At 33.4% G+C, this 18058-nt stretch overlaps 1 protein-coding gene across 3 annotated transcripts in view; it reads left to right on the forward strand.

Moving 5' to 3' along the window:
- The first annotated feature begins 1760 nt into the window (after positions 1-1760).
- LOC118264752 (protein eva-1) overlaps positions 1761-18058 on the forward strand; it is a 51703-nt gene continuing 35405 nt past the window's right edge. For all 3 annotated transcript variants that reach the window (XM_050704764.1, XM_050704765.1, XM_050704766.1), the window contains exon 1: positions 1761-2124. In XM_050704764.1, the coding sequence (XP_050560721.1) occupies positions 2040-2124 (85 nt within the window). In that variant the 5' untranslated portion in view covers positions 1761-2039. The remainder of the gene's footprint in view (positions 2125-18058) is intronic.

Here is an 18058-nt window from a genome sequence, read left to right on the forward strand (position 1 = left end):
TTGTAGAGTATACAGAATATCGAAGTTGAAATGCTTTGTAATGAAATGAAATGCAATACAATGCAATGAAATGAAATGACATGAAGTGAAATGAAATGACATGAATTGAAATGAATTTAATTTGCAAATAGGCTACAATATAGCAATTTTACACTTTAAAATTATTATAAAAAAAATCTAGATGAGGTCGGCATTTCCTAACGGACTACTCTGAGAAGAAAAGCTGAAACAAACTCAGAGGTCATTATTTCTTTTAAAGTCCAGACAACATTTGAAAAAAAAATGTGTGAGAACCGTGGAAGTTCGTTCCGTAGTGGCCTTTTAAAGAAAGAACCACACATGGAATATGGTTATCAGAATGCACTTTTGAACGTTATGAACTTTAAATAAAATAGATAAAAGTTTGCTAGTAAGTAGGCTATCAGTTCTTTAGTGAACCTAACAGATCGAAGTTTGATCCACTGAATTCAATTAAACTAGTTCAATATACGACGAAGTTTTTGTTAAAGTTAACGAATCTTGTTAATAGTAGCAGCGCGACAGTCGCCGCGTCGTGTGCTCATGAAAATGTGGGTGTCACAGGGTGATTTTTAGTCAGTAAGAGTCTGACACTCACTCTCGCCTCGCCCAGGGCGGGAGAAGTCATTGGTTAATTTTCCTTCATAAAAAAGTACGGCTTGAAACTAACCGTGTTCGTCGTCAAATAATTACGTGAGTAAGCTGAAAAACATAATCATTTATTTGTTAATAAACGGACGAAAACAATATTACCTGAATAGTAGATATTTTTTCAAGTGATTAGTACATTTTTTTCACTTGAGTAAGGATAAAACCCGTTCATGTGTAATTATTACTACTTGAACGACCTTTAAACTCCGTTGATATTTGAAATCAAAAATACTATTTATATCTTTTACGAACCAATCGCAAATGACCTATGTGATTCAAATGTCAATGGTTGTTCGTAATCTACTTGTATGACGTAAATACTTAGCCAGTATTAATCACGGAAAATAACACTGAAATAATCTACAAACAAACACATAATGTTTGAAGTATTTTATAACAATCGCCAAAGCAAAATGAATGTTTGTATTCATTAAACGTAATTTTAAAATCCACCATTCTTCGTTCAGATTTTATCATATTTTGCTACAAGCGAAAAGAAACAAGAATTTTATTCTAATTAGTCCACTTCATGAATTTTAAATAAGTTAAAAATGTATACGAATGTATGTAAAAACAAACTCCAAAGTCCATTTCCTTTTGTACGAATGCCCCAACATTTCCACTCGATGTGATATTATTATTTACGGCGCCTGCTCGCGTGTAAGGAATAATAATGTTCTGCTATAATAATTTTACCGAGGACACATTTATCATTGTTTTATTTACTATTCTAGGTATCAAGAGGCTATTTTGGAACGATAAATACATGTTTGGTAATGCCAGTAATTTCCTTCATTATTTATTCTAATTAGGTTCGTAATTAACCAAAGTTTAAGAACGTATTTTGGTCACACCATTATTACACCAAGTTTCCCCGGTTTTAATGGGAAGAATTGACGATTAAAGTATTTTACCGCCATTTAAATTCCATCCTCAATGTTCGATAGGGTCGATCTCATCGATAAACATTTTTAATTATAACAAGACTCTCCCTAATTTTACTCGAGGGAAAAGTAGGAAGGGTTTTCATTGAAACGTCAAGCGAAATTGATGGGCTCGCCGTGTGCCGTGACCAATAGTCGTGGGGCGTTTGTATCGTTGGGTCGCGTCAGTCGAACGTCCGGACTCAGTGTGGCCACACGCTTGTTTACTGTGGACACGTCCTGTCACGCGGTCACCACGTGGACCTCGCACGTGACATACTAACTTTATTTAAAAAAAAATTGAACGCATATCCGAGCTTCGTGTTGAGAATTTTCCATCTGTCACAATTTTGGCGGGAAAATTTCGTACTGTCAAAGTGAAAGTAGTGAAGTTGAGTAGAGTCATGCGAACGATTGTGTTAGTTTTTGTTTCGTAGTTTTTGAGTAATGAACGAGATGTGTGGTGTTTGGTACCTCGTCCTCGGCTTCCTGGCGCTCCCGGGCCCTTCCTGCAGCAACTCAGATAATTTAGGTTCGTGTTAGATTTATTACTACCATAATTGCCGGAGTATCCGCAGCTTCTGGCTAATGGCGCTTAACTTAATAATACTCGTTGACAACGCTTTAATGCTTTCAGATATGTTTGTTTCGAATATTAGCGCTATCACGTTTTGTTAATGGCCGATTCGAAATCTTTGTATTATTTTATTTTAATATTTTTTTCTTGTTTTTACTCTTCGGCTTAAATAAATGTAATTTTAGAGCTTGTATCATATTAGAATTGTTTATGTTAATTAGAATCTGCTAGATAAATACATACATTATCTCTTTAATAAAATCATGTAGAACGTAATTAGTGTTTGATGCGAAAATAGGCTTTAAGGTTCGCTGAATAAAAGTTAAAATTGCTTGGTTGTTGTGAGTTTTAAAGTTTTTGTTTATGTTCAAACGGGATATTTTGTTATTTGCCAACGTTGTTATCTAATGCTCATTATAGAAGGCTGGTGTTAGGGAAGATTAGTACTTATCTAGGTAGTATTTGCTTTAACAGCCTAATTAGAATTGTAGCTTACATTGTAGAGTAGCGGACTATTATTTGTACAGAATTTAGTTAAATATTTAAGCAGTTTGTTAGCTTTGTGAATGTTTTAGTAACTTATTCGTGTTCATCTGTAATTTTATTTAAATCCTTGTTACGCTACGAGATAAAATATAATAAACTCAGGTTTTGCATGCTAAGTAACTACACGTATTTTAAGCGTAATATTCCGAGAGACAATGTTCAGCATAAAAACGAGACTATATCCACATAGTAAATTAAACAAATATGTGTTTTAATTAAAACAGCTTCCATAATTCTAGCAACCCTAGCCTAACATATGCTCCGCTATTTTAGCTCAGTTAACAACATCGTGTTTTGGCAACAGAAATTACGCAAACAACCTCACTGGCGCGAATTAAAACGTTTGCCAGTAATTCGTAGCAAAGCCTTTGGATAATCACAACATTTGCTACGAGCGTAGCGCTACGAATCTTTACTACGGCGTAGCGTTCAATTGGGCGGCATGCGAGTTACGATCTTGCATAATACTTAGTTCCATTAACTCAAGTGGAGTTTCAGTTTGGAACTCAATTAAACTTTTCTTCTATTATGTTAATGAAGCACGCATACTAAAAAAGTGGCGAGTTCCTTCTCCAAAGTTAATAAATTGTAAGATAAGACGTTTTATTCTGTTCCAATGCTAATTGTAAGGAATATGTTGCATTTTTATGAGCGAGACGAATAATGAGAATATACCTTTTGCATTCAAAATGGTTTTCGTGGAACGCTCCTTTTGAAATCAATCTTGTCACAACGTGAATTATATTAAAATTAATTGAGTGATCGACTTGTTTTTTTATTTGAGACGGTGTTAATATTCCTTTTGATAGAAAATTCCAGATTGGATTGTCTTATAATAAGTTATTGATTTAAATCGAGAGGTGTTGATTTGATCTCCTCAAGTTGTTTGAATGTAGGTAGATTATATTTCAATGATACTTTTCTTCAGAGAGTCGAACTCTGGTTCGTAGTGCAGTATCTTCATGCTTTTTCGGACTGGGTCATCTGGTTAATCAATGTACTTAAAATAATCTCTAAAGTTATTTAATCTGTTCCGAATATGAAAGTCACAGCACGTTCTTAAATACAAATGTTTGAATACAATGATTTTAAATACTAAATGTTAGTTACTATTACCCTATTGTTAAAAACGCCTAGTATTATCATTATTAGTAGAAAACTAATCTCGGCCTTAAATAAACTAGCATAAGATTTAATCACATTACATAATGATCATTAAAATCACTTCCATACATTGAACAAGACTTCCAAAACTGTACAGGGAACAGTGTAGTCATTAAAGCGTTGTTTCCTTTGAAATTGATAGGTTCTATAAAGTTGAGGCCATACTGGCCTTTGGTGAAGGCTGCCGAACAAAGCTTTGATGTTGCCAACAATATAAACACGTACGTTGTTGTGAATGTTCATCAATTGCCAATTAACGCTCCGACCCGTTCTTTTGTTTAATAAACAATTATTCTGATGCTTAACTTAAATGTTCAAAATCAATTGTTAGCAGAAACATTGAATGTTCTGATGGAATTTATTGAAATGTTTGCTTCTATTGTGTGTTGCTCTTGAGGTGAGCGCTAATTTAAATTGCTTTTTCGTTGTTTCTATTTTCTAGAATTGTACGAGAGTGAGCCCTCTTGAGTTATTGTTTTGTTTGTAATTTCCGTCTTGTTTTGTTTGCTTTTGTTTGTTGTAACCAGCCTATCATTGGATACGCGGACCATTCAATAACAGGATTGCTACTCACCGATCTGTTGCGAATTCTAAGAAAACGTTCTTAAGGTGATGTCGCAAAATACCTTTTGTACGTTAAAATAGACTTTGTACCTACTAAATCACTACATAGTATAAAACAAAGTCGCTTTCTCTGTCCCTATTTCCCTTTGTATGCTTAAATCTTTAAAACTACGCAACGGATTTTGATGCGATTTTTAATAGATAGAGTTATTCAAGAGGAAGGTTTACATGTATAATACATACATAATATATCACCATTGCACCCATGCGAAGCTGGGGCGGGTCGCTAGTATTTAATACATCATGCAATTATGTTCTTTGTTATAAACAAATAGAGTCCAAATCTTTTGAGCAAACAGATTTCCACTAAACTTTCTATTTTTGTAAGTTCTTAGCCCTTTTTTCTCCTTGACCTTTACTAGATTGGATTCTTAGCTAAATTCACCCAACTACCAGTAAGACGTAACGACAGTTTTAAGCGCTTGTATCTACAAATTGCTCGTCATGTTAAAGCTGAGTACTCATCAACCGACCGCGGTAAGTGTAGATTAGCCTTAGTATCAGTTGTCTTAAGTTACTCATCCAATCTCTGATTAACCATGCAGTCTATGTGAACTCATAGTTCAAAGAAAATTTTACTAATATTATAATTGCGAAAGTTTGTGTGTATGTCTGTTACTGAATTACGTATAAACGGCTGAAGGGATTGGGATAAAATTTGGAATAGAGGTAGATAAAGGTCTGGAAAACAACATAGGTTACTTTTTATCCCACGAGAACGCAGGAGAATCTATTGGTGGGAGGTAGTATTATTATAAAGTTGATATTGCAATGACCGTACATACGTACGCTACCAGTTCATTGTTTAGAAGCTCGTGAACTTTCTTTTGGCTTTTAAAAACTTCAGCGAGAAAATACACTTAAGATTTTCCTCTCATTTTGAGTTTCTGTTAACTTTAAACGCAAGCCCAAGAGGCCAGTAACATATCTTTGCATTTTACTGAGAAAAACTTTTCAGTAATGTATTTACTGCTTGTTTGCACTTTACTTTAGTAAAATAAAAAATGCATTTTGTTTATTTTTCTAGTTTACATTTTGTACTACAGTTCATAATGATTTTTGTTTGCATATTTGTTGTAATGTTCTTTTACGCTCACGTTTTTAAAGATTGTCATCGATGCAACAGGTTTTTTTTATACACATCAAAATAGACATAATGCTTTGAAAATAAAATATTAAATTCTTTTTCTGCAAACAAGTACAGTTATGTTCTAGCCATAAATTCAGAGGTATCGGAGTGTACAAATATCCGCAGTTGCTCATAAAAATATTTTCTACTACCTGCACTTACTGCAGAGGAGAGCAAAATTCGCAATAAATATCATCTAGCATCCGCCCTGAATAGAATGGCCCAATTCGACATCAATCTAAAAAATTACTCTCCGAACGATCTCTAAACTGGACGGTCTGAGACTACGCCCAACACAATTTGTCCGGTTAATTTAGCTTTACAATGATAAAAATGTAAATGTAAGTGCTCACAGGCTAAAGCCACGTTAATTGATGAATTTCACATAAGCGGACAAAGGTTATGCGTGATACCCGGAGCCTCACCCACTCGTAAATTAATTAAAAACGTGACAACCGCGAATTTAGCCCTTTTCATGCCGTGACTGACTCGAGTAACGAAACAATGGAAGTAATGTGCTGGGGGCAAACTTTAGCATGATTTTAGTGGTGATAATGTTCGACGGGAACATTCTGTGTGAAGGTTATAACATGTTTTGTGCTCTGTTCGGATAAAAAGGGGTTATGAGTTTGCTGCGAGTGTTTGGTTCAAGGTCGTTCTATTGATATTAAATAGGAAAAAGATATGTCTATTGTAGTAAAATCTTTTTTAGTTCTATAGTTAGTCTTTTTGTTTTATTTTTGTGCTATAATTATCCCTTATCTTTCTTTAATAATAAAAATGTTCCATGCAATCGTTGTTTAAATGAAATCACCATTGCCTGATAAAACATTGTACGCAAATTGCTTAAAATAGATATAACAGGTTACTTAAATGTGTACAAAACAGCAATCTTTAAATAGTGTTTAATAAATGTTTTTTTTCTTTTTTCTATAATTTTCACACAATATAAAAAGCAAAAATTAAATTGTTTCATTTACATAATATGGTGTTGTGAACAGTACTTAATTCTACATACATATTTAAACACTTTTCCATTTAGCTTGCGGATAATAACAGCCAGAACAAAACTTATTCAATTGTAATGAACATCAATCATATTATTTAAACAACCCTAACCATCCGATGATTATACATCACCCCTGTTAGCTACGCAATGTGGTCACGCGCAACGATCAAACACGATATAGTCAAAAAGGGATGGAGATATTAAATTTAGTCTATTAACTCTATCTCTCTCTCTCAAAACATATTTTGAATTGTTTATGCTATTACACGTGAGACTTACTAAATTAATTTAATTATTGTACTTACTCACGTGAACTATTCGAGAAAAGCTCTACTAGTTTCAAGTTACGCCGGGACTCATATTTATGAGGATTTATTTTATCATGCATGAGTGTGTCAAAAAAGGATGGATGTAATTTATTGTGTAGCCCTATCTCTCTCTAATACAGTAAGATAGTAGTGGAAGGTTAATAGGTATAACAGTAGGCATACTGTTTCTAATTACAAACAGATCACTGTGGGCAGATTTTATGTCGGATAATTTGCCCTTTTTTCTAGATTTATGTCCTTTGTGCCATGTGTGGGTTAAATTAAAAGATCTGTCTTTTACGTTTGGTTTATTTTGTGTGCCCGAAAAGTACTTATCTTATTTGTTCCAGTCTGGATGTCATATGTATGTGAACTTGTATGTTTGTAAATGCACCGACGATAGAGGAGAAAATCCTAATGTGGGTCAACGTTAAAAATGTCATTTGTTCAATAGTTTTTCTTTTATTATGTTTTATTGTATCAGTTTAAGTCTATATAGTAGTATAGATGAAAAATGTACACCTTTCCACCGAACAAACTTTTTTGTAATCAATTAAATTGTACAATGATTGAAATCGTTTTCAACAAATCGATTCAACATAGGTCTTAACTGTTTCGCGGAATTATATGTACGAGTATGTATGTAAATACCGATAACTATCTGACAATATAACACATGCGTTGCTCCAATTAAACGTCTGTTTGTTTTGGACAGCAACCGTTCTATGTTGATTTCAATATTACAATATTCGTTGTGTTCTATATACATAGTATTCCTTCACCAAAATTGACTACAGTCTGAAATGTTCTTGATCGACATTCGATTAAGCAATACTCTGCAATACTGTACCATTTGGCATGGAATATGCAAGTGAAACATTACTATATTTCAGTATAGCGTATACTATGCCCTACAAGACCGATCGTTTTTCTTAGAATACATATATTTACTAACATACTAGTATATGTTTTTTGTATTATAAGTAACTATTCTGAGGCTATTCAATTAATTAGATACTACGGCTTGCCTTCGTAACTCTTCGGCCGAGTTACTCGACTAATTTCAAGCCACTTCGGAGCCCATAGTAATGTATTATCTTACTAATATTATAAATGCGAAAGTTTGTGAGTTTGTGTGTAGGTTTTTTACTCAATCACATCAAAACGACTGAAGGGATCGGCATGAAATTTAGAATAGGAGAAGATTAAGGTTTGGAATAACACATAGACTACTTTCTATTTCATGGCAACGCAGGCGAAGTCGCTGACAGAAGCTAGTTAACATATAATTTATATGAATATTTTATAAATACGAGCATGATTTTATTTTGTATCTTGCATGTCTGGGTACATTGCACTTTAAAATTGATGAATGAACTTGTATAAGCCCCTCAGAGAATTAAAGCACAAGATGCTAGAATGTCTCAACTTTGAATATTTATGTTTATACAAAGTTGCGAATGTTAGTGAAATAGAAAAATGTTTTAGCAATAAAAAAGTTTACATCAAGTAAGTTCCAATAGGTACGTTTCGCTTTACCAAAATACACGTATCATCGCGTTTTCCTTCAGTGACTAAACAGATTCGAGAAAATGATCTGTAGCAAAAACTGTGATAAATCTCATTCCTTATACACAGTACCATAATGGACAGAATGCGAATCAAACAAAATGTCTGGCATAATAAATAATTTATGCTGGAGCCAAATTAGCATTACTTTCATCTTTATCAGAATAACAGGTCTCCGCCATTAATGCTAAACAAAATTTATCACTCTTGAAATTTTACTTTAAACGAGAAACGTAAAGAAAACATAATTTGTTCAGAGAGCTTAATACGGTGTCTGGAAAAACAAACACTTATGCGTAACGGGACAATTTGATTACGAATATCGTGATAACATTAGCTTGTTATACACGGCGGTAGATGAAAAGAAAACATATTTTATTATTTATTTTACTTTATACAAGATGTACGAACATCTTTCGTCAAATCTTGTAAATATTCTCGTGTCGTTGACTAAAGTTTCATATCAAAACAACGCTGGTATCATTTTACTAAATATATTTTTCCTCTCGTCTATTTTTGTTATTCAAAATTTAATTTGTTCATATTTGAAGACATGTATGGTCTCGGTTTAATGCCCTCACACTAGATTAGAGAATACAGTTGTGAATAATATGAGTACATTAAAATTTTGGTCATAACTTGGCAACTTTACGACGAAAATAAATGGAAGAACTTTGTAAGGTGTGCAGTTAAAAATTATTATGTTGTAAACACTAATGAGCAGGTTTGTATTATTCTTACTTATGTACGTACTTAAGTTTGCACCCTTTTAAAATGTTGTTCGCTAACCTCGCTAGTACACCCTACGGCCTTTTATGGATTGAGATCCGCAAAGAGTGCTAACGCACGACATATTAAAAACCATTTTCAACTTAAAAAACTTCACAATTTATTCGCTTTTCCTTTGTCTTTTTATACAATGTTGAAAATACAGAAAGAACTACCCATTCTTTGCTGTCCATTGACGCTCGTTCGCATAATAAATAGAGCTTTAAAATCCATTATTGGACTCTATACCACAGAAAATAGAGTTAAAAATCTTAAAGCACAATACAAAGCTTATAAGGGTCGGGACTGAGGTCCCGGGATTATAATACGATCAGCAATCTGCTGGCTGGAGTGTTAGTGCTGTTAATGGCGAAAATGCATCAGAAATAAGGTAATCCTAGGGCCAACGTCGTAGAAGACTTACAACTTAGGAACGATGTAAAAGCTTTCCACAGTTTGTGAGCTATTTACAAAAACAAATTAGGTACCGTACCTTGCCAGTTTAGGTTAAAGTTTTTAAGTTTATTAATTTTATTCCTGGGAAAGAAAAATATTTTGATTTATTGTAAAAAAAAGTGTTGCAATGCAATAGGGATGATGAAAATTAATAATTTTTTTAGTCCGTCATTTAGAGAATGAAATAATATTAGATACGAATTTTGACACGTAATATATTTAGATAAAACGAATCAGTTTAGTTTAACAAATACATCATTTTTACGTATAAAATGTACCTAGAAGTGACGTCATGAGATATTTCAAATCGATATATCTTCGAAAGTATTTATTTCCGTAAAAAATATGTGTCTAATATTTTAAAATAATCAACACACACATTAAGACAGACATTAAAATAAATATTAGTCATCTACGCTATTCCAACTAGTTTGTAGAAATCCTGATGGTAATATCAGAAACAGCAAAATTGAAGTGTGTTCTCGACGTCACTCTTAAAATGATTTTACAATTCACAGGTACTGACTTCGGAAACAAACGTCAATTACGTTATATTTATAAAAAAATAAAGGAAAAAAATTGTACAAAAATAAAATGTAAATATGACGAGAACCGATGGCATGTTTGTACAATGTATTGACGTTGGCAATATGAAACGGTTATGGCATTCCTGTGCGGTTGATCCCATGTATCTCTAATTGCGTTACCCATCGTAACTGTATCGTGACATATAATAACCTCTTTTAAGGTACGCGTCCACAGGTCCGCATCGTACGTATCGCACGCAACGGATTTTAGTTTGTCTTGTATAGAAACTCATACAACTGATCCGCATTGTACGGACCGCATCATCAGCAATGCCTACATGCGATGCGTACTGATGACGTCATACGGAATGCGTACGATGGGCCTGTAGGCGCTTACCTTTACAAATAATTTGACAGCAACAAACATATTTAAATGTTACACAAAAATTGTATATTCCCTCATAAATAAAGCGTCCTTTGGGACACAAAAAATGTCAGTCAACTTTTTATCTTTCTTCTAAAAACAGGTCTTGTAACAACGAGACCTCCGACAAACACTTTTACAGTGACATTGTGACACTAGAAGTGACATGCAAACAGAACTCAATGTTGTGTTCACATACAGTAAAGTTGCACCTTCTAGTACAAATAAAGCCATGTAGTGTTTAAGTTTCGTAACAATTTTTGTGCAGAAACATTTTCTATTATGTTGTTTCTTTAAATAAAATATGAATTTCTTTGTTCAATTTGAATTTATAATGGGTAACCTACTTGTATAAGTGGGGAGGTTAAATATAAACTATTAATACTCGGTGGCCTACATAATTATGTGCATAATAGGGTTGTCGCTGAATACTGCACACGGGTAGTCGTTGTTTTGACCCTGGTTATATTTTTATACTTTGCTAACTCTCCTCTATAGTTATGTTACGTTTCTAACCTCCATACTCAGAGTCATTTAATGACTACACAACCTGGTCCTCAGCAATTGTTTTCAATACTAATTCATTAGTAAGAAATAGTTTAAATAATCATTCAATGTCTCTCGGTAGTATGTGTTTATTACTTGTAATCATTGGAACATCTATGTTTACGATATTATTGCGATAAGGCTGAAGAATTTGTTTGTTTGAAAACCCTAATCTCCAGAACTACTGGTCCGAATTGAATAATTATTTTTGATGGATGGTTTATTTATCGAAGAAGACTACATATACAGACCTTATATAATAAAGAGCCGAGCTGCGGCTGAGACCGCGCGAGATTAACTCATAAGGTGTACAATAGAAATAAAACTTTCTGAAAACTAGGGAAAAAGAATATACAAATCTGCTACCTCTGTCTATCCCCTCAGGGATTAGAAAGAGTGACATTGTGTCACGTTATTTGATATCATATCCAATAGATATCATTGAGATGATATAGGTTCAGGTCGACGTTAGGTTAGGTTAGCTCGGGTCAGATAATATCTGCTACTGGGATTTTCTATTATGAATAATGAAGTAAAATGATATCTCCTGCCATTGTACGGAGCTACGGATGAATAGCTGGTGTTTTATAATCCGATCTCTCTTGGTTATGCAGACACACCGATAGACAGACAAATATCGTTATACAAATGTAGGTACTATTTTTCCGTTCCAATCACTTAGACATAAGAAAAATAGTAGTCGCTGTCACTCTTTAGCTTGCTAACGATATTATGTAAATTTAGTTTTAATAAATATACCGAAAGGAACTACAATGTGACAAAAGAAAGGTATACAAACACACATCTAAATTTATAGTAAACAAAATGATAAAGAGAGAGAAAGAATATGAGCTAAGATCAGAATGACAGAATAAATTATGTTTTCATCATCAAATCAGCCACAGGATATCCACTGCTGAACATAGGCCTCCCCCGATGACTTCTAGATAAACTATGTGCTTGAAATAAATACAATTATGCTCTTACGCTGGCGTAGTTGTATTATCTTATTCAGATTGGTCGCTATAAACAGCAGTATAGAGGCGGCACTAACACATACGCAGATTGTTGGGTAATCTTTCAGCTTAGGGATAACTAGTATGAGTAATAGAGGAAATGTAGCTATCAATCCTGAACGTACCTACATAATATATAAACAAGCCGGGATCAAATCTCGCCAGTTCCGTATTAGATAAAGTCTGAACATCGCACAAAAATAATATTGGCTCATAAATACATATTACTGTGGTGTTGATAACACTCTTATACAGGGCTTTTTAAATGCGCCTAATTTAATTCCATGCAGTACCGAAGTAATATCTCAATTCTCCAAGAGCTCAATAAAGCAGCGTCTATCTCTCATTGTCCAGAGTTGCATTCTCACTTTCTTTAGCCAAAAGTATTAAGAAGTAAATTCTTTTACTTTGAATTCTTTTACTTCTTAATACTTTACTTACGAATTCCTCTTAGCTCAGCTACGCACTCGTGATGTCTTGTGTTGCGAGTGCGAGTCGCGGTACCCGTTTACCATTACAAACGTTTGTGTCTATCACTCAGATTGTGTGTTTTCTTTAACTAATAAAAAAATCTGGGAAAAATGTTTTTGGCGATTACATATTCTACGAATTTCAAGTAAAAAGAAAAAAAAATTAACTATTAATTATTATAATTAAAGCAAACGGCTAACACTTCTGTAACGGGGATGATTCCATGTTCGTATAACCAAACACTGAGATGTTAATTCATTTAGTTTAATCTCATACAGTCCTAAATGACACCCAAAGGAATTAAAAGGAAAACAGAAAGGGATTTTCCTTATGGAAAATTCCACAGCTGTGTCTTAGTTATCTACATACGTATGCCATTGCACTCACGTACATATATTTACGGTATTTTAAAAGAAAATTTCGTGATACGTTTGAAATGTGCCCTTTGCGACGACCGTACCCGGCGGGACAATAAAAACCCGGCTAAAGTAAATAGGTATTCTGTTCGGTCGGTATGTTAACATTCAGGAGCACCTTTGTATCCCGTGGGATAATACGTGAGGATAATGTCAGGCTATGTTATTATATAACAAGGATGATTCTGTTACTTGGGACTGGTTTTGCGAAAACTTTAGCGGTCGACGCGACGCAAGCAATATTTAGATTTTTGTGGCTTATTTTTGTCGTAACATTATTTGTGTTCTATACAATTCTTTGGCTTTAAGATATACTTATTCATAGATTTATGTAGGTTTTCTTATAAATATTTTTAGAAGTACTTACCTATTTCGTGATTTTATTTCAGTACTAAAAATATGACATTTAGATAATCTTGTTGGGCGTGTTAAAGTCTCTATTTGTTCGTCGTTTTAACAATTTAACACTAACTTGAACTCAAAATATAATAATATGCTTGTTCTCCATAATCAGGAAATACCCAAGGCTCCTCGCTCAAGACGATTTTTGTAGCGACGCTATCGCGTATTCACTAAAAGCGCAACAGCATCGCTACAGACGCATGTAACTTTTGTGTGCACTTCGCGACTGTATTGATGCAGCATCGATGCAAAAAGTCGCCGTGGGTGAGGGGCTTATGTATACAGTTCTTAAGAAGTAAGATGTATCATTTGAATTAACCCATTTCCAATATATTTACACTGCATTGAAGATCACTACACACAAACTCAACCCACTCAATTCTTCTTTTTATTCCGAGATTTAGAAGACATGAAACAAGTAAGTACGTAATCAAGTTTTCATTGAGTGAGGATAAAAATCTTTACGAATATTTTACGATCAATATATTTACGAGAAAGCTTCATATTTGTAACAAAAACTCGACAGAATTACAACAGCACATATCGGCCGTAAATCCTATTTAAAATCGACGATATTCGAACTCCGGCCCAGAAAATTTATCACTCTTCAAAAGCTATAAATTTAAGTTGGTCTAACAATGCCCTGTCGAATGATAATCTAGGGCTCCGAAACCCATTTAAGGACTTTGGGAATTAATTATTCAATTATCCAAAAGAATGCATGCGTGTTTTGTAATCAATTGTTTTTGTTTTGTTTTCAACTAGATTTATGATGGAGATTAATTTTTAATCTTTACAATACAAAATATGATTATAATATTTTAAAATATCCTTCAAGATAAAATACACTGTAAAAAGTTTTAAATATTACGGTTTGCCAGGTTGACAAGATGTTTAAACAAAGAAGTACTTACATAAAACTTTGAGAGCATTAACACATACCACAATACATATACATTAAATCTACCATTCACTGTTTATTTGAAACCGTGTAACCCCTTTTTTGTTCACAGTCAGACAAAATACCTGCATAAATAGCAGGCGTATTCCTTTGTTTTAAAATTTCGCTACTATCCCCAGTGTCAACGGTACAGTTGATATAAGCCAAGGTTTCACTTGCAAATATTTACCTGTGTGCAAAACCCAAATAAACCTGCCACGTAACACGGCTCCCTAACATATATTTGCGTTCTTATGTCCAAGTCCTTATTAACAGAGAAACCAGACAACATACCACACGTTACAAACGGTTCTGATAAAGGCAAAACGGACCCTATATATAGGGTACTGTAGTTTGAGTGTCCTCTAAACTTGGCAGTTCACCCTAACCCAAATTCCACTCCAATTAAGCTCTAAAAACTGTTAGTTGCCCCCGAAATCCTAATTTTATTTATATTTTTTGACCTTCAAACTTTTAGAAGCCTTCTCGTGTTAACAAGGGAGAACTATAATGTATAGAACAAACAAAGTACGGGAGGATTTGTAAAGTAAACTGTAGGTATATCATGCTTACTGTGACAGTTTAAGGTGGCCTAACTAAACAATTTTATGTAAGTTAAACTCCCTTTTGTTGTGTCAATTTACTAAGTACCTTTGTTTGTACAGAAACCTTGGGTTAGGAAGAAAGAAAACAGTTTATCTGCTGTTTATTGTTCCGAGTCGGTTGTAAGATTTAATGAGGACAGTGGAAATGGAAATTATTATTTCTTTACAAACAAAAATAATCATTATTTTGTGTAGCTTTAGAATGAAAATGCCATTGATGTAATAATAATGATAAAGAACTATGTATTTTATTTTTCGTTGACATCGTTAAAAGTTTTTAAGGCTAGTTTCAATAACAATCAATTTATTCTTTAGTGGAGTCTTTGGTAGTTATTTATCGTTAAGACTTATAAGTATTAAACAGATTCAAAGAGAGCGCTTGTATCTGCTATCCACAACACATTACGTGACACAGCAGTCTTTGTTAGGCTTTATAATTTTAAATAAAGAAGAGAAAACGTTTATAAGGATGACTGGTTGGCTGAAATTATTTATGTAAAAGATTAACACTTTTTTATTTGACACAAATTACGTAATTTCACTTACCGTTGAGGGCCTATAATTACACATTTAATCAACTTTACTAGATCAATCAATAACTAAATATAAATAAAAACCAAACTTTCCTCAATACATAAATAACACCGAATCCACTTAGAATGAAATCACACGAAATATTTACAAAATCATTTCAATATCACAGAAAAAGTTCAATCCGAATGAAATTGAATTCTATTCAAATGAGAATATTCGCGGCCCACCTATTATTGCTAACAATGAAGGAGTATTTAATAAACTCTACAATAGGTGTTTTATAGCTGTCCCGTTTGTTTGGTTATTTCGTTCATAAATTTCGTTAAAAATTCATTCTTATGTTGGTGAAATGAAATAGATTACGGAAACTGTTTGGTTTGTATTGATTAGTTTTATTGTGATTTGGTTTTAAGGCCGAAAAGGCCGGCAACGAACTTGTGACACCTCTGGTGTTTCAGGTAATCCATCTGCTCGTTTATCGGTTTATACCATGAAACAATATATGTACATACACCTTCTAAGATATTAAGTTACGTTATATACGCGTATCTCTATCACCACTCGAAAAACCAATTCCCAAGTTCCCAATGACAATTAGGCATCAAGTTTAGTATCAAAACACTCCAGTGCTTATATCAGACGACCTAAATGTGTTTGAAGGCTTCCGCATCGCTGCCGGCGCATCAGATTTCTGGGAAATGGCACCAGATACACAGGAATACTAATGTGGAGACGTTAATGCGATTGCTATTAAATTCAACGTATTTATTGTAGAGGTATATAGATACATGGTTCCTCAAAGACATAGGTGTAGTGCTTTCAATGGGAAATGAATACTCATATCAGACTGCACGGTTGGTATGGCTCGGCAACTAGCTGCCGTGCAATATGATCATGATCGTAATCCACAAATTGTTGTATCGGGTCTAGGTAGCATGTGTATGTGAAATTATACGTTTGTAAACGCATCTACGACACGGGAGAATGTTCCAGCGCCGTTTTTTAAATAAGAGATACTCTTTCTAGATGTGAAATGTCTAACGTTAATTAAATGAATATAAACCTAATGCAAAAAATATTTTGATGTGAAGTTTAGTATATAGAAATACTAAACAGTAAAAAATACTAATAAAACATGTTACTCGTTCACTATATCTATTTTTGTAGATTTAGCAACGGACACACGATATGATTGCATAGGTACTAGGGACTCCATTGCAGTTTTGCCCGCTCTTCTCAGTTCCAATTGGTCGCAGCTTGATTTCTTACAGTTTTTAAGAACCTGCCTCGATAAATGGACCATTCGTAGTTCTAGAAGAAACTCTTTAACTTTATAATATTTGCTGGATCAAAATAAAATTTGAAGTCGTAACAAATTTTCGTGGTGATTGTACCTACAACTGACTGATCATCTACTGATAATTTTAAGGGCGATAAGGGCCATTTTATTTTGTTAAACTTATAATATTTAAAAACTCTTAAAATGTTACGACTTTCCATTATATTAAATCAACAACAGCATAATTTTATTAACACGTTTCAAGCAAGCCGTTGCACATAGATCTCAATATGGCACGTAGACAAAATGCCTCATGCCTCGGCGTGGAAACGAGGCATAAATATTCGAGTATATTAAACTGAACGAGGTCAGAACAGGGCCCAAACAAAACAGTAGCTTGTGAAGAGCTTTCACAAATAAATTACCATCACTATAAGTACGTTTTTTAAAAAATAACGGACTTCAAATATTATGGAGGGAAAATGTTCGTAAACAGAACACGTTCGATTTTACTGTAATGACAGCTGTCAAGTGAAAAAAGAAAAATATTTTAACAGATTATAAAATACTTCTTTCAATTAAAATATTTCTTCTTTCCTGGGGTGTGTACCTGTAACAAATAAAATATTTAAATAATTTTAAAGTTCAAATTGAATAGAATTAATTGTTCTTAATATAAATAATGTTCTTTATTAATTTTAATGCATATTTTAAAATATGCTAGTATTAGCTTCTGTCAGCGGTTTCGCCCACGTTCCCGTGGCATAAAAAATATCCCGCCACCGAAGTCAGCTCATGTCTGTACACAAAATTTCATCAAAATCTATTCAGTACATTTAACGTGATTGACGGACAAACATCCAAACAAACAAACATTCACATTTACAATATTAGTGTATTAATTTGGTGTAGTCTAAAAGTTAAAATACTTTTTTAAAGGATTATTTTTGAAATTTCTAAAGCCTATGATAAAGTGTTAATAATAATTGTAATCTTTTTGGTCTCAAGAACTTAATGGTGTATTACATTACAGGCTCAATGTGATCGTAAAATATAAGATTTTTGTTGTTATATTTTTACTTTAAAATAAAATTGGAACATACCATATAGCGCAAAGTCTTAATTTAGATTTATAAATTTGAAGATAAGCGAAATG

Source organism: Spodoptera frugiperda, chromosome 26, assembly GCF_023101765.2.
Source record: "Spodoptera frugiperda isolate SF20-4 chromosome 26, AGI-APGP_CSIRO_Sfru_2.0, whole genome shotgun sequence".
Classification (NCBI taxonomy): domain Eukaryota; kingdom Metazoa; phylum Arthropoda; class Insecta; order Lepidoptera; family Noctuidae; genus Spodoptera; species Spodoptera frugiperda.